Raw genomic sequence first — 24,206 nt, 5'->3', positions numbered from 1 at the left:
CTAAGTAACCTGAGTCCCTCATTCTTTTCATAACTCCGCAGTCCTAAATTAAATATTGAGGTTTCTAAACACTATGAGTTTGCATGCAACAAAAGTATCATTGAGCAATGACAACAGCGAAAAAGGAATGCTTTAAAATCAAATTTTTATAGTAAAATTATAAATAGCAATTTATTTTTTTAAATGGATAAAGCATTTTGCATAATGTGCTATTCACAACACATTACATATACCAAAGCAAAACAATTTTTGTTTTAATGCAGTGGTAAATTTGTGATCAATTTTATTCTGTACAGTATTATAAGACATTTGACTGATAATAACATTCTCTCCTCATTGACACATTCTGCATGTTTAATTTAAAAAAATGAATTTGAAACTTCCTTCCTTGCAAGATGTAAACTAACATTCAGTCTGATTTTTTTAAAGTGCATTATATGACAATCCATCTATGAAGAATTGACTCTTATAAAATTTGAACTGAAGGGAAACACTGAATTTGAAGATAGCACATATAGACAAGTTTAGTTCCCCTGTGAATTTACAAAGATAGTCACAAGTTTACCTTCACAATGCAACAAGAGGTGCTATGTACCCACCACATACAGATCTTGGACTGAATAGCTAAAAATCAACTTATGATCAGCATATGTGTACAGGAAAAATGATATAAGCAGGAGTCCGTCATATATCATGTGCAGTGACAGAAACCATTACTAGTAGGTGAATATTTATCAATTTAGAAGCACTTCAGAGAAAAGCCATTTCATATATGAAATTAAAGCAAGTTTGCTACCAGTTCTACTTCATGCTGGGCCAACTCTACCCACATAGTCAGCGATGTTATACAGATAATTTAAGAAGAGTTACTTTTCGTTCTTATTTCTCCAGCAGTGCAAGTTATGCAAACTGATAATAGGCAAAATTTGACTTGCATAACAGTGGACAAATACTGAGGTTTTTGCATGTATAAATTCCTTCAGTACTGTTGGAGGGAGGGGACACAATAAACCACCATATGTTGAAAGCCCAAAGGAACTTAGTCACTCAGTTCTGTGTTCCACCCTCTCCTACAGACATTGCAATATATATGACATAACCGTTAAAATGAGAGCCTCAACTTTGCATAATCTGGCAGCATTGTTACCGTGCACTGCCTGCACTCACATTTAAACATTTGCCAACACCTAGCAAAATCTCTACCAGTGAAAACCAGCAGTGTATATTTACCATAAACCAATGGTAAACAATGGGATTTAGTAGCATCCATGATAACTGGTGTTTAATACAATACTCAAAAAAGAAAGATTTCTAAGGATTTTCCTAGAGGCAATTCAATGCTTTTTACAAATGAAGAAATACACTTATGATCAGAAAAAATGACTATGTAAAAGTGGCACTTTCTTGCCTCAACATACTGTAAGTGCTTCTTTCCTGTGTATATTCCATTTCATCTGCTTACTTTTCTGACAAAAAATAAAGGCAGTTGAATAGTCCTTATCTCCGTTGGCAAACCTTACAGAGTAGTCCCATTGACGTCAATGGGATTACTCAAGTGAGAAAGTGTTTTGCATGGTAAGGGGGACACCGCTGGGCTCAAAGTGAGCAAATGTAATCTGGAGCCAAGGAGAGACAATATGTTTTAGGATTAGATTATGCTCAGCCTTATGTGGGTTCCCACAGAGCCTTCCACTCTCCTTGACATCCCTGCACAGGAGCTGTACACAATCCCAGTCCTTATGCTTGCAGAGCACAAGAGTTGCTATAGACTATGTTAATACCCCACTCCTCTGACCTATAGCTGGAGGACAGGGGAAGTTGGTGGGAAGCACGCCGTACCCTTTCAAAATTCATACATTCGCAATCCCAAAACCACTGTGCTTGCCTCAGATATAAAGCCTCTGTAAGATCCTGGCACTGTGCCTTAAAGATTCAATTTATACCTAAACTTGGAACCTAGCAATGGCGTTTTTGCAGAATCATTTTTCAAAGTATTACTGCATTTCATTTATTCTAATACTGTACAGGACCTTTAAGGTTGTGATATAATATAGAAATTATGATTCTTACAACTGGTAGTCAAACACAGTACCCTTGTAACTGGAAATAGTTTACATATACAATTTGTAGAAAACATTGCTAGTAGCTTGAAGTCATTTATTATAAAGATCTACACTCAGGGCTGGCCTGACTATCAGAGATGATGAATACTTACAATTCAGGCTAAATTCAGTGTGAGGCCAGGTGCTTGGCACCTCTGATAGTCAGACAGATGCCTCATTGTATAAGGTACATATTGTACTTAATAATACAGTACATATTAGCAGAAACATTAAGTCATGTTATTCAAGTCTTAGATTTTTGTTTTTTCTCTGTTTAAAAGAACAAAAGGCACATAGACAAAGACTTCGGTAGCAATTTTTGCCGAAGCAAACTATCTGAGTAACCAATTCAAATTATAGTGAGTATGAAATACAATACAGGCTGCAAATGTTGGTGAATGATTGTTTTCAAAGAAATCCCTCTCTTTTCCCTACTAAAACAATTTGTAAGCATTCAACATGGGAATTTTAACTACCCTGTAAGCTTGCCTAAACACTACAATGTTAAATTCCATGAGGGTAACACTGATTTGAGAAGTATGAATTTTGCTTTGAAACTGAGAATGATTTTACAGCTACGTACATAGGATTGTAGGTTGCAATCCTATGAACATTTTTCAATTCAAAATATAAAGAACAAGACACTCAAATATATAGGCCCAACTTAATTGGTAGTCAGCGGGTTCTATCTGAAAAGTGATAAACACAGTCAACTTCCATTAGCTTAAACTGAAGCTGAGTTTTCTCAGCACTTTGCAAGAGGTGCTCAACAACTTACAGGAATGGTCTCCGTGACTTTAGGCTGTGATTTTCAAAGGAACCTAAGCACGTCTTTGAAAATCCTAGTTGTAGTTGTTAAATGATTTATTACAAAGACTGCCCACACTGCTAATTCTACATTATTTGACCAGTTTTAGGCTATCACGATGGTTATGTTACCACTTCAAGATATAACAGACATTATATCAAATAAAGTATCCAGAAAGTGTACACCTGTTTATATAGTAATATAGCTTCTGAGTTTGTGTCAAAAACAAAAGCCAAATCAGTCAAGCTTGAATGGTTTGTTGTTATTGCACATCATCTAAGATGGAATTACAGAATTATGTACAGTTAGCTGTATATTATTAACAACAGATGGCTATTTTTACAAAATTCCTCAAACGTTTCCAGGTCTCTTTCAACTGCTATGCAAACCCCTTTGCCTTTCAGTTTTATGTTTGAGCCTGACAGTCTAGGATTTCAATAATTTGTATTAGCAGATGTGCAGGCTTTTAACTTTCAGTTCCTGTAAAAATTAGGTGTGAGACTAAGCTTAAGTGTTATTTATTTTTCCCTGAGGGCTTCTCATGTTCCATCTCTAGCTTTATTTGTTTAACGAGCAGGAGAAATACCAGGCCCAACAATGTTTTGGTGCTTGACTCTGCAAAGCTTAATTGGCCTGCTTGGAGGCAGCTCAGTCTTACCAGATCTGAAAGTGAAAGAGTGGAACAGGAGTAAAATCTTGATTTCTTGCACAATCCTACACTGGTGTAGTGCCTTATATCCTGAAGGTCTGCAAAACGCTTTACATACTATATAAACAGAGCACCACTGAAATGCAGCTATGTCTAGTGTGAAGAGTGGTAGCCAGCGAGTGCACTAAATACTGCACGACAGTCGTCATAATAACGGAAGCATAGGCATAAATTTGGCAAGGAGACTGAGGCAAATCCCCACTTTTACCAAGCACCAGGGAATCCTAATATCTACAAACAGCAGACAGAGCTTCAGTTTTGAAGGCTCTATCCAGAAGCCCTACATAAAATAAATTGCAAAGTACTTAATAGAACTACCTCATATAGAAGGCTGAGTCAACCCTCCTGGTTCCAACCCTGTAGTTCCAGGTGGTGCAGATCTTTCAAACATTTAGCCTGAGCTTCTAGGCCATTCCTTCTAGCATGACAGCACACTGCATTATTATAAGATCATTGGACCAGCACTCTTGACTTTTTAAAAATAGAAACTAAAAATAAAAGCTGGTGCACTTCAGAAGTCACTGAGCAGTGTGGATGTCTGATTTTTAAAAGTTTTATATACTTTGCCATTGCAGAGCTAGGAAAATCAAAATAAGCAAAAGAGTTTGTTAGTGTTGAAAGCCCTTGACTTGTTAACACCAACCTGTCATATAGGTACTAACAACTGTGTGTGAGCTTTTATCAATTTCAGCTGTCAGCTAAGAAACTGCTGATTTAATAAAAAATTACTTACATTGTTAGGACAGCAATTCCTAGGGATTCTCCATTACAACAAAGTCCTTTATACATAGATATAGCAATGCAAAGGGGCCTTAAAGCGAGCAGAAAATCCCCCCTTCATATAGGGCCCACTCAGTCATGATGAGCTTGTATAATGGCTCTACTTTGGCCCTCCTCCCAGATCTAAACTTATGGGTAGTTTTGGGTGAGTAGGCAGGGTACTCTACAGCTGTTTTCTGCTTTGCAGGGACCCTGCAAAACCCAGAATTATAGGTAGTTCAAAGGTAGCCTAATGGCACCTTTGCCACCCTATTTCATTCCTGCTCCAAGTATAACAATGGAGTAACTGAGACTCAGACCTCTTAAGGCTATACTAAAGGAAAATATTTCATTTAAGAAATATACTTTAAGATGTTTCCCCAATTGATCAGAATATAATTTCATGAAGGAAAACCTGTCTATCAGGTCGGACCTGTGCAGCAATACTAGATAGTTGATGGTTTGGAGCCTGTCAGCCAATTAAATATATGAACTTTAATAACCAATCAAGTCATATTGAAATGATATAAATTACAGGTGTTCTTATTATAGCCAGCACCTTCTACACAAGGATATCAAAAGCATTATAAAAAGGTGGATATTATTCCCACTTTACACATGAGAAATAGATTATGAAGAGGCTGAATGACTTGCTCAAAGTCATATAGAAAACCGCAGAAAAGTGGGGAATAGAACCCAGATTTTCAGATTTCCACTCCCTGCTCTTTTCACCAGTCAAATCTGCCTCTTAATTAATTGGGATAGCTCCTCCTATATGATTTTTATATTTTATGATGTACTGAATACTGGGCAACCTGCAGACAAGAGTGGGAAATGTCATCTGTCACTTTCAGATGGTGGTTGACAGCTGAAACTTGAAAATGAAGAGTTCCAAGAGTTATCTACAGACTTTAGGCACAAGATGGTACGTTTCAAAGAGCAGATGTTAAGCTCTTTGGCCTCCAAAATTTCTTGTATTGCCATATTGTCCTCTTTGTTAAAATCAATGTTAGAACAGGATGTTAAAAGTGCTTAATTAAAAAAAAATCCAAAACTGATTAAGGTTGAAATGACATTTCCAGTCCAACTTTTTAATATATGCTCATTTTAAAAAGTAATTATGTTTATTTCTTTAATGAACTTTTTAAAAATAAAAAGCAGTAACACTTTAAGTTGTATAGTAGCTGGATACCAATTACTTCTGAGGCATTTAATGGCACAGGGCTGCACTGGATCACACATGTGTATGTGCATATCTGTACTAGTATCCACCTGGCGGCGTGTGGTGCTTATGGCCTTAATTTTTAAGACATGATAAGTGATTTTGGTGGCTGAATTTTTGCCTATCCAACTTGAGACACTTTCAAGGGGCCCTGATTTTCAGAAAGTACTGAGCAACTGCCTTCTGAAAAATCAACCCCCATTAAGATACCTTTAGCTGAGCACTCCAAATTCAGGCACTCGAGATTAATAGTCAGTTTTTAATATTTAGGCTATATTAACAAAGTATCTAGCTCTCTGAGACTTTTTCCACCCATTTTCATTACTGCAGACATCATCATCCCCTACTTTCCAAACTGAAGCCTGCATATAGATCACAAAATTTTTTATAGGATCAAATCCTTTCCAACAAAGCGGCAGAGCAAAAGGCTATGTACTGAGGAGGCCATTCTCTCCAAGTGGCTGCTATCTTTCCACTCCTGGAGAGGAGACTTCTGCCTGTAGACCAACTAGACAGGGATTTACCAGCCATACCTTTGTCCTTCCCTGATCACCTCACTTTTTGATAGAGAGGAGGGAGTCCACAAGTTCTTGTTTGACTGGTCAAAAAAATCAGAACTAGTTAATTTTAGGATTGAAAATACCATGGTAATAGTTAGGGTAGAGTAATGGAAAGCTGGGAATCACAACTCCTGGGTTCTGTTCCATGGTTCTGTAACTGTTTCATTGTGTGGCCGTGGCACTTAACCTCTTGTGTCTGTTTCCCCATTCGTAAATAGGCATAATTACCTGTCTCACACGGGGTGTGAGGCTTTTTTTTTCATTAACATTTGTATTGTGCTTTGAGATCCTTAGGTGGAAGATGAAATTAAAAGTGCAAAACTGCTCTGGTTTTGTTTAGTGAAAACAATTATTCAAGAAATGAACAAGTCTATATTTTAAAACTTTATCCAGAGAACTGCTTGAACCTCACTTTGAAAATATCAGGCCTTCCCCAAGAAGGCCAACCTCATGGCTTAAGAAACATTACATTTTAGTAAGAGTCACTTTGACTGTATCAAAGGCAAGCAATGGAGATTTAAAAAAAATAAGGGGGGGGGGGACGGGGGGAAGGTTAAACCTTATTTATAGGACCCTGTCAGGTAGTTTCAGATCAATACTGAGATTGTTAAATAATAATATAACCAAATATTAATAGAAATATTTTCATGTGTTTAAATAGGAATACAAATAATTTGGATATAAATATTGCCCTGCAGTTTGCACCCCACATTTTCCAGCACTAGAATTATGCCCAAGAACCAGTGTAATACTACAAACAAAACTATAATCAAAAAGTAAAGCTAACCTATTTTCCATTAAGTGTAAAAAATTAAACATTATAAAATAGAGAAAAATAAGTTGGAATTTCAAACGTCTTTGTTTACGTAATCTAAAGCATTATTAATAACAAATAATTTTCTTTTTCTTTGATATATTTAGCCTGATAATGTCTCTCTGAGCCAGTTCTGCCCTGATTTACATACTATGAAATATCCTTGAATTCCATGAAGTCTCATGGGATGTAAATCCATGCAGGTTTTTGCCCTTTATCCTTTCTGAAGTTCTCACAAAAAGGTTTTGTGCAGATCACTTGTTACCTTCTTATTTTGAAACATCTTTGCCTCCTGAAGGGTTTCTGTGATGTCAGAGAAGCAGAGAGCAACGCCAAGGAAGAAAAGGCTATTGCAGTCTTTCCACAGCAGGTCCACATCCCTTCTTCTTACTCAGATGAAGTGGATCCAGCTCTCCTCACAGTCTCTAGGCATCTTGAGAGGGTGACTCCTGCAGGTGAAGCTGTAGTTGTTGCCTTGGTTGTTATCCCAGTACTCCTGCCCATTGACTTGATATCTCACTGCAAACTGGACCACAGAGCACAGCTGGAGGAGGAAAGGAGGCATGGGGAGAAAGAAAGTGAAGACATCAGCTTGGCCCTTCCCATCCTCCTCAGGGTTGCTGTTGTGCCAATGAGCACACACTTCATGCACACTCTTCCACTGGTTGAAGGTGTAGCGCAAAGACACCTGCTTCTCAAAGGCCACATTGAGCACTTGGATAGTGCCACTGAGCCCCAGGTCTGAGCTGCTCACATGCTCTAGACACACCTGCTGCTGATGAAGGCGGGTGGAAAAGTCCACACAGTCTGCAGGCTGCTGGAAGTCGGGCTCCAAGCACTGCATGGTGATCTCCACATCCAGCTGGCTACAGCAAAGGTCTGAGTTGATGGAAAGCCTGGAGAGGACATGCAAAGGGATGAATGGGTCCTCCCCAACCTGAAAGACTTTCACCTCAGCCAGCTCCAAGCCCAAAGCATCAGCAAATCTCACCCGGTTTATTCGGCTTCTGCTGCACCCAGGAGCATGGCATTGCACTGCTGTACTTTTCAGCCGCTCAGGGGAGGTGGGCAAAGACCTGGCTCGTCGGCGTATGATAGGCCGCAGGTGCGGGTCACAGCTTATAGTAGTGCTGCTCTGAAGATGACTTGGTTGTGGTTCCCTCTTGGCTGTAGTGCTTGAAATAGCACTGGTACTGCTGCTACGAAGTGGCTGGTGCTCCTGCCGCCACTGCCTTGGACTCTTTGCTTCTTCACCCCTTAACATGTTCTGATACAGATCAGGTAAATAACTGGGGCTCCTCTGCGGGACACGTAGTTCCATTGCTTCCTGAAGGCAAGGTGATGAGGTTGATGCTGCAGTTACTGAAAACTCTCTCTTTTGAGAAACGGGGGCCTCAGGGATGACAGCTGTATCAGAGGCAGTGACTGAGTATTTGAGGTTATTGCACTGGATGGTGCAACAATTGGTTCACTAGTGTTGGCTGAAGTGATGCAGGCTGTTGCAATGGAGGACAGAAGCCTGGAAACTATTGCACTAGGCCGGAAGGGAATCTGAGACGAATGCACAGAATGACAGCCTCACTGGGTGAAGAATTCAAGGTTCTGATGATGCATGGTGGAGCACTCAAGGCTGTCGCACAGGCCTGGGAGGGATTCAAGGCTGGCACGCTGGATGCTGGTGACTTGAGGCTGTCGTGCTGGACGCTGGAAGGCTGATTTCCACGTTGAAGGTGGACTGGAGGCTGTTGTGAGGGGCACTAAGGGATTGGAGGCTGCTGCACAAGACTCAAGGGGGACTGGAGGCTGTTAAAGGACCCAAGACTCTCGCACTGACTAGAGAGGGATTCGAGGGCTGTCGCACCTGACGCTGGATGATTCGCTACTCCTGCCCAGCCTAGAGCTGGAGGGGTCTTGGAGCTCCCCTTCCAACCCGGCCACTCTCCTGCGGTACCCGTCCGCTGCAGGCTGGTAGCCAAACCGCAGCCCTACCGCAGCCAGCCCGAGCGCTGCCTGGAAGCCACCCACCAGCAGCCCGGTCCTTACTTCTTCCCGGGGCGGCGGCCGCCCCGCGCATCCGCTGATTGACAGATGATCGTTGCAAATCCCTCCCCCCCCCCCTCCGGCTCTTGCACCAAGTTTGCAACAGGGCCACGCCCCCTCCGGACGTTCCTTCCACCCTAGCGCAACGCCCGTCGCCCTTCCCCGTTTCCCCTACTAGGGTAGCGCCCCCTTCCTCCCCGCCTGCCAGTGACAAATCGTACGGTCCTGCCCGCCCGTCTGCCCTTACGCACATCTCTGAGCATGCGCACTCGCGGACACGAAGCTGCTTGCGCGGCCCTCGCTTTGGTCTTGGCCGACTGCGGGTAGCGCCCGAAGCTGCTACCGACTGCCAGTTTGTGCCTCAGGTTGTACTGAGCATGCGCGTAAGAACGGCGCATGCTCAGTAACATTTTCTGCAGCCGGTGCCCTTAGCCTGCCCTTACTTGGAGTCATGGTCTGTGCCTGAGCCCCGAGTGGGGGGCGGGGTCTCACTCTGTAGCTGCGCAGCCGCTGACGCACGGGCAACAGCCCAGCCCCCTCAGACTAGAGGCCGCCACCCCCAGGTGGCTGCGCTAGGTCTGATTCCCTCCCGGTTCCAGGGTGCCGAGGGTCACTCACTGTCCTCCACGGTTCGGTGCTTTCGTGGCAGGGCCCCATCCGGGAGCGGGGCCCGCCAGCTCCATCCTCCTCCTGCCCAATAGTGCGACCCCCTTTCCCGCGTTTCTAGGCGGCCGCAGGGCCCGGCCCCGGCCTGCTGCCGGTGAGGAGGAGAGCCCCACGCCTGCACCTTAGCGCGAGGCAATGTACAAACCCAGAGCAACAATCCGGCCCTGCCTCTGCGTTCAGAGTCCGCTCACCGACAGAGTCCTTCACTCGCCATTTCCAAACGACTCCGGATCTTGCTTCGCAGTCATTTTTAACGTGGGCAGCTCCCCCCGATCTGATAATCTGCCGACCTCGCTATTGTTTATTAGCATGTCCTGCTGGCGTCCAAAGGCTCCAATTGAATTGGGACCCCTTCAGTCTAGGTGCTGCACAAATGCAAAGGGATTCATAGTTCCTGCCTCAAAGAGTTAACAGCTGAAGGTATTTAACACTTAAAAGCTGTGCATACATTTACTCTCACCAGTTAAAACAGTCAAAGATTGGAAACGAGAAACTTGGTTTCAGACATCACATAGTGAGAACATTGTACTTCTCACATCAGATACAAAACACAGGAGCAAGAAAGTAATTCATTGTTATTATTTGTATTAAGCAGAATGGTGTGCAAGACTCTTCACGTGGTCTCTGCCCTGCAGCACTTATAGTCTAGGAGTTAGACATGACAGCAAATGAGGGAGAACAAATAATAGCAGAAGGTGAAGAACTGGACAAGTTTAAATAAACAAGATCATGTAACTCAGATCATGCACATTTCTTAGCAAACTTTTTTAGTTTACAATCCTTGCTGTTCATCTCTAACAGGGTTTATGGTACCAGTGAATTTTTGGGAGAGAGCGGGACCAAGTTTTTTAAAAGTAACTTGATTTTGCATGCCTCAGGTTTTGGGTGGCCAACTTAAGAGTGGTTTTCAGAGGTGAGTTTTTATCACTTTCTTAAAATCAGGCCCCTTTAAGGTGTCTCAAGTTGGGCATGCAAAAAATGAAGCACCCCCCACTCACTAACCACTTAGGAAAATTTGCCCATGGTGACTTGAGAAATAGGTTGTAGGAGAGTGTTCGAGGCATAGCTGTAGAGATGGTATAGAGAGGCTTGTGTGAGCAGATGAACGGGATGTCAAAACTGATCTCACTGGCAGAAGGGGTAGCAGAGGGACTGTGACAGACTAGTTAAGGACATAATTCATGCCACTTATGTTGGCAGTCAATAAACAAGGGGATGAACATCTGTCACAGAGTCCCGGAGGGATCGTCCCCTTGAACCACTTGGGCACAGCCAGTCGGGACTCTAGTGTTTCAGTGTCTGCCTCTCAGGTCTCCACACACCAGTGCCGCAGCCTCCTGACTGTGGCCCCGCAGTATTCAGCACTCCTGCTCCGCCTGAACTTCCCCTGCGGGACTGCCCCCCTTGGATGGGTCCCAGAGCGTTCCTCCATGCCCAAAGGGCCATGCACTCCGCCTTGCAGTCAGAAGCGATTCATAGCCAGCGTGAAAGCCAGAAGGGTTTTTTAGTTCTCAGGTTCACACCGTAGAAAGACTTTGCTTGCTATCAGCCTTAACTAGAAGTTACAGCAGCAACCACTTGGGAGAGCCCCATTCTCAGGCTCCCCACCATGCACCCACGGGGGGACTGGCCTCTTACCCCCAGACCTGTCTCCTAGCCCCTCCCCTGTCCTTTGTCTCCTTCCTGGGCAAGGTGGCCATTCCTGTTGGTCACAACCTCTTGCAACTGATTGGGCCAGGCTAGGGGGTCCTGGTTAGGTCTGCGTACATGTGGCTGGGAAAGGCCCATTTGCTCTCTAGTGGTCTCTGAAGTGATCGCACACCCGGTCCTATCACCGACATACATGAGTATGTGAGGAAACTGAGGCACACACAGCACTCAGAGAAAGCCCCAGGAATATCTCCACTTCGTCACAACATCCACAGCTACCATTGCTACACCGGCCTGATGCCACTGGAAATTCTTCTGTACTATACTAGAAGAATCCCCAGCTGGCCACTTAAACAGCTTGAAGGCTGCTTTGTATAGCTGGAACAACACAGCATAATCTTATTGGGAGCAAGGATCTAGTCCTAATCTTTTTGTAATGAGAATAATTAAGTTTTTCTGGTGGGACAGCAGGGTCTGACACATAGTTAGAAGTCAGGGTAAGAATATTACTTTTAATTGAGCATCCTTCCCACACAGAATGTTCATCATTATACCTTTATAGAGTGCCATTTAAATACTTATTCCCATCTGGAATATAAATAGAATTACTGAGACCATCCAGGTAAAATGTAATATTTACTAAAATAACAAAACAAAACCTTATTACTTTTAAAGCAAACAAGTGATGCAAAATTCTCTGGAGTGAGACTTGTCAAAAATTGCTCCCCTGTGCAACACGGTCAAGAATATGTGAGGAATGCAAATTCTGAGATATTGCACCCCATCAGAAATTGCATGGGGGACAGGCGGTCAAAGGAATTCCTGAAGGATGGCAAAGAAACACATCAGAAAACGCATCCCCCACTGTCCTGGTCCAGGAGATGAGATTTCTGATGGAGAAAAGAGAAATACTTAAGGTTCTGCATTTTGCTAGATCAGAACTAAGGACAGATGACAGAAAACCAATTCCAAAATGTCATCCCTTCATCTTCTGGAAATTACATCACTTCCCTTTTTTATCCCTGGTCTAGAGAATGCAATTTCAAGGGAACAAGTGAGAGCAGCCCATAGACTGCTTCGGCATTTTCAATACAGAATTCAGACTTTACATAGGATTGCCCTTTTGGAAGGAGGAGCATAAAAATGAAATGTATATAGTCTGAACATTTGCCAGTGTCTACAAAAATATACCAGGGCTATGCTTTTTTTTTTTTTTTTTTTTTTTTTTTTGGGGGGGGGGGGGACGACACAAGGGCAGCTCAAAGGGAAAGTGCAGGTGCCTGATCATCTGTTCTCCTTATTGTAAAGTCAGAGACACGCACACCCATTTGCACGGAAATGAGACAGCTCCACCCAATGCTCATTTTGTGGCAATTCAATCACAACAATGGAGTACACATCCTAAAGTGAAGGGTCGCTGTTCCAGGGCTGCTGTGTATTAAAGTGATCAAGCAAAGCCATGTTTGTCAACAGACTCCCATGACACTCAGATTTTGGGGTGGGACTAGCACAGCCTCCCCGCTGCAGGGTTATGCTAGTCTGGGGTGACTGGCAGGCTGTGCCTGATAAATATTGCAGCCAACCTTCCTCCTGCAGAAAAGCCTGCGTATCTCCCTGCTGTCCTTCACCCACAATGCTTTGCAATTCTAATAGCTAACCTATTTCCCCGGGGAGGGGGGACCGCTGCACTGCTCTCCCTGCAATAGCCCTGGGGATGACAACTCACCAAAGATCAGCAATAAGAAGATGCATAATGCAGCTGCCCCTTCAGCAAGCTTTGGGGGAGGGAGCTATTGTTGTCCAGTGCAGCTCGCCAGCTCATTATTTTTATCCTACTGTTATAAAAGATTAAATCACGTGTGTGTGTGTGGGGGGGGGGGGGGACTGCATGGTGTTTGTTTACTGCGTGCATAGGAGGTGGTGATCCTTGTCCGCTCCATTCTGTTTTATACGCAGAAAAGATTGGAGTCCTTTGTTTAAGATTGTGTAAAACGATGTAAAAATAAAAAGGTGCAAGTACTCTTTAAAAGAAGTAATAATGGGACCAGGCATTCAAGATTATCCCTTACTACTGCACCGAGGGACACTGAGAAAGGACAACCAAATCCACGAAACCCACAATGGAATAGTAATGTAAGGAAATTATTTTCTCTCTCTGTTAGGGACATATGTCATTATTGTAGATTAGTAGCAGCTGTTTGTGTGATTCGGTGGACTAGCCAGGTTGTCATTTATTTCCTTTTCATTTATCTATTTGTTCATTCACAACGACATAGATGATCAAGCAATTTACCTGCAGATCACAAAGTTACAGAGGTGATTGCTTCCATGCTGGAGGGACTGGGACTTGCTTTCATTATTTTATAACCCAAAGTGACAAAACAGCATCTTTCCAAACAAAACACACGGTACTGACTTCAACTAAAAAATGAGTAATATGTATTGACAGACAAGTGAATTTTACTGCAATCCATCTGAAAGAAGACATGGAGGATAGAATATACTTGCTTTGAAGTGACATTTTAAAGCATTCTTTTTTAAAATAAGGTATATTGCTCGTGTGCAATGCAAATGCAACTTTTCTTATTCTTAGAGAATGTGTTATTTTAAATATTAATTTTTTTTTCCTGATACGCCCCCAGAGAGAGTGTTTTGGATTTATTTAAGTGAATATGCTCTGGTTTGTAATGTCAAATTGTCCAAATCAGTATGCATATCATTCATTTTGAATGCATGTGGGAGTTTTTGCTCCTGATTTAAGCACCAATCTGTAATCCCACAGAACTCTGCATTTTCTTTGTGCCACCGTTATGAAATAGCTTCTATTAATATCATAACAGACTGTACAGTCTGGGCCAAATTCTGCTTACATCCTTATGATGGATCTCTCACGCATCACTGGTACTATGCACATAAGAAAGGCAAGCAAGATTTGGCCTGCTATAGTCTTAATACTGGATATTATTATTACTTCAGTTGTATTGCAATACTAGTTAGTCCCAGTCATAAACCAGGTTCTGAATGTGCGAGGCACTGTGCAAACAAATAGGAATATGGATAATTACTGATGTTTGTAAATTGCTTTGAAATCCTTAGAAAGAAGGTGCTATAAAAGTGTGAAGTATTACTGTTGAATTATCTATTTGTGAGTTAAGCACTTATGTAGTATGTAAATTAAAAGTGACCACCAAATATACCTGAAAAAAGTTTAGTGAAGCATAAGTGATAAATCCTTTAAATCTAAGAAACTCTTAAGCCTTAAATATAATAATGACCATCTCTCTCTCTTCTCCTTTTTTTTTTTTTTTTTTTTTTTTTAAGTTAACCTGTTTTGCAAATTTGTACTGTACTGAAGCTGTGATTATCAAATATATTGTTATTTAATCACTATATCCTGTTTATTTATTGCTAGTTCCAGTGGTGGAAAGGGCAGTCCAAGTACCAAAGGACTAAAGAAACCACGTCCTCCTATAAGACCTTCTCCCAGCAGATTAGGCAAGAGTATTTTAAATACCACCGAAAAGGTAAATCAATTCAAATTCTTTGCATATATAAAAAAATTTGCTGAAATTTCTCAGATTTTTCTTTATTACAGTTATAGGTAGACATATTTACATATGTTTTCTAGACTTCCCATTGCATCCAGGATGATAGTCAACCAGGTTTTCTTTACAAGGAAAGAAACAGGCTAGATGAGGCTCATCAGCAAAACAGGTAAAGTTTTTTATATATTGTCTGTCTGATGTCCATAGATTTTTCAAAGCTGTAAATAAGTCTTCAGGTGAAATACTGGCTTCATTGGAGTCAATGGAAATTTTGCCTTTGACTTAATTGGGGCCATGATTTCACCCTTTATGTTTAGTTATTAGAAACACAAATTTAAGTTACCAGCATGGAAACTTGCTATCCTTCCCCAAAGAGCTTCCAGTTAAAATCAGATTCAAGTGAAACAGGAGACAGCAAGAAAAACAAAACGTCATTGACATTAACAGTCTATGAGGATGAACACAGGAAAAATTAATGAAAGAAGTGGGGTTTGAAGGGAAAGAGAGAGGGCATCTGACACCTGGGATGTGAGAGCTTTTCCAAGGATAAATTGGGAAGATCATGAGAGAAAGCATACAGCAATTAGTGGGAGAAAACAAAGGACATGGTTGGAGGAGTGGATGTAGGGAGCAGAGAAAGTGACAGATTAAATTTATACTTTTCATTTTGGAGTTGTGGAGTTGTGCAGAGACTTGACATTGGAGGATAAAGAGACTGAACTCAATGGGGAAACAAAGAGGGATTTGAGGTTGAGAAGAGAGAAGTTTGTGAGATCTGAGGCTGTCTTGCAGCTGGACTGCAATGTGAATGCCACAAAGACTTGAAGAGTCTTTTTCAGAGCTTGTTGCAACTTCAACAGGAAGGGGAGACAATTTTATTTTAAACTGGTCTTAAAAAAGAAAACTGTTTCAGATATTGATCAGAACCTGCATTGGACTAAAACCAGTCTTATTGCAGAATCTTGATTATGGTCATAATATCTTCTTATCTACAGTCAGAGTTTTCTTTGTTGCCTCCTTTGTGCTTTTGCATATTTGCTTGTGCACATTCTCCGCCAGTTCATTTTAGGTAAAAATGCAGACATGTCTCCTGATAAATGACAGTTGTATGTGTTTAAAAAGGCAACATTTCCCAACAGGAACTACATGCTTACCACCACTATTTCCTGTTTTAAGTATACTTAAAAACTCCTCTCTCCAGTTCACCTTATGGTACCTGTGAGCAAATGGTGGCTAATGTCTATATTTACTAATTAAGGAGCTAAGAGCAGAAGTTTTCTGGTTTTTAACCATTTAGCATTTAACCACACAGACTTTATACCAGCTCCTGAGCTGGTATAAAGTGGCAAAGCTCAGCTGAAGTCAAGGCACCTACATCAGTGTAGATGAGTTGATGATAGGGCCCGGAAAGCCTAGCTATTTTATTTCTGTTTCAGATCTCAACTGTCCCTTCTTACACGAGCCAGCCTTTTCCTATAGATCCAAATTTACTTTCATATATCCTACACTTTACATAAAACACATATTGTAAGTAATGCAGATCACAATGGTCAGACAGTGAAATGGGCGAGGCAGTGTTATTTCTGCCAGCGAATATTAATTTCATCTCATTCATAGATTTTCAGACCATTTCTCTTATCCTTAATTTTCTGTCTTTGACTCATCTTGTGGACACTGCCGGGGCTCCCAAAGTTGTGGGGTTCACAAGCCCTGGTGGAGCTTGCCATTCCAAAGGGGTTACACGATCTAACTGTAAATGCTTTTTCTTTTCATGTAGAATGATGAGTGTTTGCACATCACTGCACAGAGTACAAAGGTCAAAGAAGGACCTCACGGAAAGAAAGCAAAGTGAATCTGGACTATACAGAATCCCTTCCAGTTTGAAGGGTAATTCACAAGGTGGCAGTAGGGCAGAAGATGCACTGATGCAAAGATTTTATTCCACTCAGAAAGGAGAATCTCAAAGAAGTCTTGGAGAGCATGTGACTGAAGCCATCCCTTGCACTTCTAAATGTCCAGGGACCTCTGTGGATGAGATGTTTCTTGATTTTGAATCAGTGAGAATTATTCAAGAGGATGCTGCCGAAGACAGTGCCAGTGACCTTTCTGACTCAGAAAGAATTCCCATTCTCCCTTCCCCCTGCACACCGCCGGAACTCAACCTCAGAGCTGAAGAAATTGACCCAGCATGTTTTGAACACCTCTTTGATGCAGGGTATAAAGAATCAGTGTACTATTATCCTGACTTCCTCCCACCCCCTTTCAACTCTTGGGACCTGCAGCAGCTGGCAATGTTTGTTAACACAGAAGGTAAATCTGAATCTCGACCACAGCCAGCAGGATGTCTTGAGAAATATATCGATAGGCTTTTGCAGCTGGAGTTGCTGCAGATGCAAACTATACAGAATGAGAAAGGAAAGACAGCCAAAGCTAGGCCTCAGACTGCCCCTAGTACCATTCGGACTCTAAAAAGTCCTGGCAAGGGCAAATCATTGCATAGCCCTTTGACTAACAAGCAGTTAACTCCCCAAGAAAAGCTTCCCACCAGCCTTTCAGGTCACAGGAGTGATGTGCACTATGAAGAAAATAGCCAGTTACATGCATATCCAGGACACGCAAAAATTGCTGAGGTCATGGATGGCACATTATCCCCACAGAGACAAGCTTGTGAAATGAGAGGTGAGGTGAAAAAGAGACCATCCACCAAGCAGCAACTTCTTAATGTGCAGCCCTGTGCAAACAGCTCCAAGATTCAGGATGTTGGTAATATTAGACTCCCCAAACATAGTTCAGCTGTCCCCGTCCAGGGGCTAAAAACACAGGCATGTTCTAATCTGAAAAAGAATGGAAATGCGAATAATTATGTTCCTTCCAAGAAACCAACAGGGGACAGGAAGCTAAAAACAAATGGTGTGAAGCAAGCATCATGTAAATTTAAATAATGTAGAAGAATGAATTAGTAAATTGGCAACATGGTGCTGACTGCTTGATCGTGGTGTACACTTGGGGAGGGGCCATAGTTTTTCCAACAGAAAATCCTGTAGAAAGTTGTTCTTGCTGCATATTTCTGGGGTCAGCATTGCACATGTAAGTACATTTGATCTTAAACCAGCAGGGCCAACAGGGAATATTTTTCTCTGAAGGCAAATTTCTTCCATTTGTCTTTACTTAAAGGGTTTACATTTGCTTATGAAAGAGGATTCTAGCTAATAAGTTTAGGAAAACATAAAATGTCTGACTTGGTCTCACACTTACACTAACGTAACTTCACTGACTTCAGTGGAGTTACTCCTGATTTACACTGCTGTATATGAGAGGAGAATCAAATCCATACTAACTCCATTGAGCAGACACACACATATAGTGTGGGACAGGGTTGCTTTTCTTTCCGATGGAAAAGTGCTTAGTTGATTATATAAGATAATGAAACAGGCCAGACTCATCTATGCAAAGTCAAAATCTCTGATTCTTGAGAGAAGAGCATGAAATTGGACACTTTGAGGAGCAGGAAGCAGAGAATGTTTTGAAGTAATCTTCTGAGTCAGAAAAGATTCTATTAGATACAATCATACTAAGTTGCTAAGTGATTGACAACTGTCATCTGGTGACTGACCAAGAATATGACCTGAATATTTTTATACAGCTACCTTTGTTGTATTTGTAGACCATTTTCCTTAAAGTCTACCTTGTAGGTCTTATTGCTTTGTGTCATTTAGAAGGTGACTCTTTTCATGTTGTTAGCTGTTACCACTCAAGAAAGAGATCTTGGAGTCATCCTGGCTAATTCTCTAAAAACATCTCAAAAAAAAATTCAAAAAGCTACCAAAATGGTAGGAACTTTTTTGGAGAAGGATAGATAATAAGACAGAAAATATCATAATGCCACTATATAAATTCATGGTATGCCCACACCTGGAATACTGCATGCAGTTCTGGTCATCCCATCTCAAAAACGATATAGTAGAATTGGAAAAAGTACAGAGAAGGGCAACAAAAATGATTAAGATTATGGAACAGCTTCCATCTGAGGAAAAACTAAGAAAACTGGAACTGTTATAAAAGAGATGGCTAAGGGGGCAGGGGAGAATATGATAAACTTCTATAAAATCATGAATGATGTGCAGAAAGTAGTGTTATTTACTCCTGCCCATAACAGAAGAACCAGGGGTCATCCAATGAAATTAATACGCAGCAGATTTAAAACAAACATAAGGAAGCACGTCTTCACACAGTGCAAAGTCAACCTGTGGATCTCGTTGCCAGGGGATGTTGTGAAGGCCAAAAGTATAACTGGGTTCAAAAAAGAATTGGATAAGTTCATGGAGGATAGGTCCATCAATGGCTATTAGCTAAGATGGTCAGGGACACAACCCCATGTTCTGAGTGTCCCTAAGCCTCTGCCTGCCAGAAGTTGGGGCCGGATGACAGAGGATGGATCACTTGATAACTGCCCAGTTCTGTTAATTCCCTCTGAAGCATCTGGCATTGGCCACTCACTGTTGGGTGACAGGATATTGGGCTATATGGACAATTGGTCTGACCCAGGATGGCCATTCTTATGTTCACTCCCTTGTAATAAGATGCCCAATCCTAGAAACTCCTGTGCATTCTCAGATCCTAGTGATGGCAATGGAAGTTGAAGGTACTGAGTAGCTTGCAGGATTTGACCCACAGTGGTTTGGAGAAAAGATGCATTTCTTCCCTTTCCAGACAAGTTTGTTGTGAGACAACAGTCTGGTATTGGCAACATAAAATTACCCTCTTACAAATGACAATAATTGGATTTGAGCAACCCTTGAGCATATTTTCCTGCAAATTTTGGAAGCAGAACTGAGCCCAGGAGAGTAATGTTAGCATCTCCCGGGACTAGGAATGAACTAAATCACAGCTAATCCAAGCTCTGAGGTTCTCATTTCCATCAGCATCTCTTTCATAGCTTTACAAAGATGATGTGACTGTCGTGTTGGTGAAAGATGAATTGACAACTTTAGAGAATGAAGCTATTGATCTACACAGCATGGGCAGTGAGAATGGCAGAATTCCCCTTCCAGCCTCCTCCTGAAGTCTGTCTTGGACATGTTTAAAATCATTCTTCACTCTCACTGCTGAGGCTACCACTGGTGGTGGTGGATTTTTTGTGACATGGATACCTGCCCCTAGGAACTGGACTTTGTCTTTTTCATGTCTTCCTTAAGTTTGATTTCTCCGACATGGTCAGCAGGGAAAGATGGCAGATGTCAGGAGGAAGATTGCCCAAGAATACAGTAATGACACATTTATTTCAATTTCTAGACCAAAGATACAGAAGTAACCATCACTCTATACCTTTGGAGTTACTGTGTCTTGTGGAATTACTTTCCCTAACTCTAAAAGCTGGAGGGTTTGGTGTAGCATTTTTCTAGTCTGTCTGGGAGAGCTGTAGATTTATTTTTATGGTTACTCCTTCCTGGTCTAGAACATCCCACGTGAAATGATTGAGGAAACCTTCAGGCGCATACATATGGCATCTATAATGATCTCTTAAGCCTTGCCCAAACCTATTTCCCTCCCCCAATAATTAATATTCAAAGCTTTTTCCAGCCTACTTGGAAAATGGCTGAGAAGCTGGACAACTATCTTATTGCTCTGTTGAGATTTCCTTTCCCTCTCCACACAAACTCTTTCTAGATGAAAAATCCTATACTTTTTTTCCTATGAGGTTTGATGAATAAGGAAAAATGATGGATCCCATTAGATTGTGGCTTGATTTTCAAAGCTGCTGAGCTCTGCAGTTCCCATTGAAAATTAGGCCACTATAGGAAGGGTTTCTGCTCAAGCACCAATACATTTTGGTATAAAGACAGCTCCTTGTCAATCTCTTACATGCTTCTCCACCTACAGTCAGTAGCACTGGCCTGCCGTCCACTATGCTTCACCTTGGTTGAGTTCCAATTTCAGAAGTGGGTGAAGGGACTCCATGCAGGGAAAGCCACTGTTACTTGCCGCAAGAAAGTGACTCTACAGCCAGGATTGGACACTGTTTCAGGACCATATTTGGGCTGAAATGTTTGTTTTGGCAGAGAGGAAATCTGAGAGACAGGAAATTAAAGATATGAGTGTACCTGCTACCAAAGAATTCAAGATAGATCATCAGTTGGTGTAATTCCAAGCCAACAGAATGGCACAGATTTACAGAAACTGGGGATCTGGCTCCTTCCTTTTGAAAACAAGGAAAAAATTCTGAAAAAAGTTTGATACCTTTTTTTAAAGAAGAAAACATTTATATGGCAGATGCTAAACTTCTCATCCTCCTGCACCAGGGACCAGCATCAAGCAGTTAGCTGACATATGATTGAGTGACGACTCTTTGGTGGTTCTTGCCTACCATAAATTAAGAAGCTGTAAATACAAAAGAGCAAATTAAGCTATTTAAATTATATTGCTATTGGTTGAACTCGCTACATAAAATGCTGAGTGGTTTCCTTTTGATCACTGTATATTGCCTGACTTCAGCTCCGTAAACTTTTATAGCATGTATTTATATGGACTTTGGACATATGAATTTTCATAGAAGTAGTAATAAAATAGAATATTTTGCTGTACATTCAAAATGAAGTCATATGCCCAGGAATAGTCTGAGTGATTTTTAATGTTCTTTTCCTAGTCAATTGTAGGCCAAATGTGAATCTCGGATAGAATGATGGAAGAAAACCACTTTAATATATAGGATTCTTTCCATTTTTAATAATCAAGCCAAGTTTCAATTATTTTTAGAACTACTGTAGTTACATGCATGTTATGTTCTAATCAGCTCAGGCCAAGTTCAACTCTCTGTGCACAAAGATCAAATAAACTGGCTTTACTGGAGGGTGTGGGAGAACTTTGGGGAATGGAATTCAGATGTTCAGACTACCAGCAAGCTGCAGTACAACCCTTGTGTCTGCTGTTCCATCTTTTTTCAAAGCCAATGGGAAATTCTACTTTTTGACCCAATGGGTCTTGAGTCCAACAGGTGAATTTCATCCTTTGGGCCCAATTCTGTAAACCTTTATTTGCATGAGTAATTCCATGGTATTCAGTGAAAGTACTCGAGAGTAAGGTTTCATACAGGAGCGAAGATGTGTAGGAGCAGGGCCATAATCATGAATACTTATTTTAAAAGCCAAACTCCAGTAAAACCAGGAATCTGTTATACAGTGTATTATACTATTGAGTATTACTTAAAGTAAGATTCTCCTCTGAAAAGTGACTACCAACTGCCCTTACTTGATCATTTGCACATACAGTTACACAAGTTAAGCATCCAGATACATACACTTTTTGTATGATCTGTTGGCACTTACATTTTTAAAAGGAAATTTGCCATTAAAGTGTCCTTAGCTTTCAGCATGGCGATCAGTGTGGCAGTCTACACCTCTAAGAATTATTTCAATCTGCTTTAGACAGAGCTGTTTACGTTTGGGAGGGCTAGAAAGCTTTGTTTTTAAATAAAAGCTTGTATCTGAATCTGTCGTGGAGGGCCAAATAAATACATCAGGCAGGTAAAAATGGTGATGCCATTGGTGTAGGTCATAACACTTGTTAAATAATTGAACACTAGTTTGGACTGATCAACACACAAGTCTGGTCTCCAGTTACTCCTAACACAGCCTCCTTTCCTCATTTATAGCACTAAACTGTTGTGTTTTCTCCAAACAACAATCCTTACAACATATTTATTTTATTCTTAGCACCATGTAAAGGATCTAGACCAAAATAAACTAACAAAGTAAAGCTTCACTTTAAGAAGGGCTCAGGGAAAGCAGCAATCTTAACAGAGTTCATAAGGCTCTTACCTCAGAGCCCTGGTCCAGAGCTCCCAAAGTTAGTCAGCAAACAAAATCCCTGAGCTTGCAGCATAAAGACCACAGCCTACATAACTTCTAACCCCCTTCATCCTACTCAACTTCCTTTTCCTGTTTAAATAACCCAGGGTAGGGGGGGAGCTTGATCACACCCAGGCTGATTTGGTTTTAGGTTCCAGCCCATCCCTTAAAGGCATAATTGCTCCTCCACACAGCAGTAGACTGTGAGATTTGGGCTTTATCCTCCAGCACTTACTTGACTTTGATATGGAATCCATTTTTTGTTTGCCAACTCTACCTCCATTTAGCTTGTGCACATGCAGAGCCTACAGATGAATGCAATCATTTATGCAAAGGATTAAAGTACATACTTCACTTATTTTATACACATTTTCCAGGCTTTTCATTCAGGGATACAGTTTTCAGGATCACATGTATAAAAGGAATAGACCAGTTTTTATTAAACTGAATTTATTGTGTTTGGTTTTAATAAAGGATCCACAAGGTTTCTCTGTAACTTTAATTCATCCTTGTGAACTGGATCGGTCATATAAGAAAAAAAGCAACAAAACAAGTACAGTAGCCTGAATATATATCCTTCAATATCCTGGCTATTTTTGCCCACTTATCTTCATACTTCCTAAACTTTACCTTAAAAATAAGCACCCCTGCATGTTTCCTTTCTATGTGATGGCCATTGCTGTTTCGGAGGCAATTTACATCTTGAAACTGTTATTTCAAGGATCTAGTGCTAGCTACAGAACATTTTCATGGTGATTTTGCTGAGAAGGGTTTGTAATATTAAGTGTAAAGTACCCTTTTCTGAGTCTGTACAATTGTTAAAAATATCTACCATGAAAAAATGCCCTAGATGGAGTTTAAGGGCCTGATTTGCAAAGGCACTGAACATCTGCAGCTCCCATAGACATTAGTGGGATTTGTGGGTACTCGGGCCTGTTGAATATGATGTATCTGAAACAATAGTCATATATTAACTTCCTGAGAACTTCGTAGCCTAGCTTCCTGTGTTCAGTAATACTACGCTCTTGTTTATTTTATGTTTGTTTTTGTTTTATTTTTGCTAGTAATATCAATATGAAAGTGATCTTGCTAATTCAGTGTATACTATCTATTTATTTATATAAACGTATGATACTGTATCTTTGTCATTTTCCTATGCTTTTTCATCAGCCACAAGATGGCGACTACAAGTTAATCTTTTATCGATCTTCCACTTGAAGATACTGCAAATCAGTAGGAAGAATTTAGTTTCAATATTACGAAAATATTTGACTGAACTTGAAAAATAAACAACGCAATCCAATGGACTTCACAAATGCTTAGGCCCTGATCCTGCAACCAAGTTAGGCATATGGATAAGTGTTTGCAAGACATTAGAAGGCTATTTATTGGTGCTGCTGCTAGGGGTGGACAAACTCGGTTTGCTTAATTTCAAACCCATTCAAGCATTGAGGGTTCAAAAATTTTGCTAAGACTCCACCATTATT

At 41.1% G+C, this 24,206-nt stretch overlaps 2 protein-coding genes across 4 annotated transcripts in view; one reads left to right on the top strand and one right to left on the bottom strand.

Annotated features, from left to right (window-relative positions):
- Positions 1-119: 119 nt before the first annotated feature.
- Positions 120-24,206, bottom strand: part of PPP1R3D (protein phosphatase 1 regulatory subunit 3D) — a 162,915-nt gene continuing 138,828 nt past the window's right edge. For 2 of the 3 annotated variants that reach the window (XM_067554135.1, XM_067554136.1), the window contains 2 exons: positions 21,113-21,253; positions 120-10,045 (listed from right to left, as the gene is read on the bottom strand). In XM_067554135.1, the coding sequence (XP_067410236.1) occupies positions 7,366-8,295 (930 nt within the window). In that variant the 5' untranslated portion in view covers positions 8,296-10,045; positions 21,113-21,253 and the 3' untranslated portion in view covers positions 120-7,365. Of the gene's footprint in view, positions 10,046-21,112; positions 21,254-22,689; positions 22,779-24,206 lie in introns of those variants that run through there. The other variant, XM_067554137.1, reaches the window with a different exon arrangement.
- On the top strand, positions 13,278-23,858 carry FAM217B (family with sequence similarity 217 member B). The gene is made up of 4 exons (XM_067554134.1): positions 13,278-13,463; positions 14,743-14,854; positions 14,959-15,044; positions 16,653-23,858. Exons 1-4 carry the CDS (start codon positions 13,369-13,371, stop codon positions 17,815-17,817), a joined length of 1,458 nt encoding a protein of 485 aa, XP_067410235.1. The 5' UTR covers positions 13,278-13,368; the 3' UTR covers positions 17,818-23,858.

Source organism: Emydura macquarii, unplaced genomic scaffold (genome assembly GCF_026122565.2).
Source record: "Emydura macquarii macquarii isolate MOO-44397 ecotype Brisbane River unplaced genomic scaffold, CSIRO-AGI_Emac_v2 contig_1483, whole genome shotgun sequence".
In the NCBI taxonomy this organism is placed as follows: domain Eukaryota; kingdom Metazoa; phylum Chordata; order Testudines; family Chelidae; genus Emydura; species Emydura macquarii.
The sequence above is the reverse complement of the archived record's forward strand: the minus strand, read 5'-3'. Positions and strand labels throughout refer to the sequence as shown.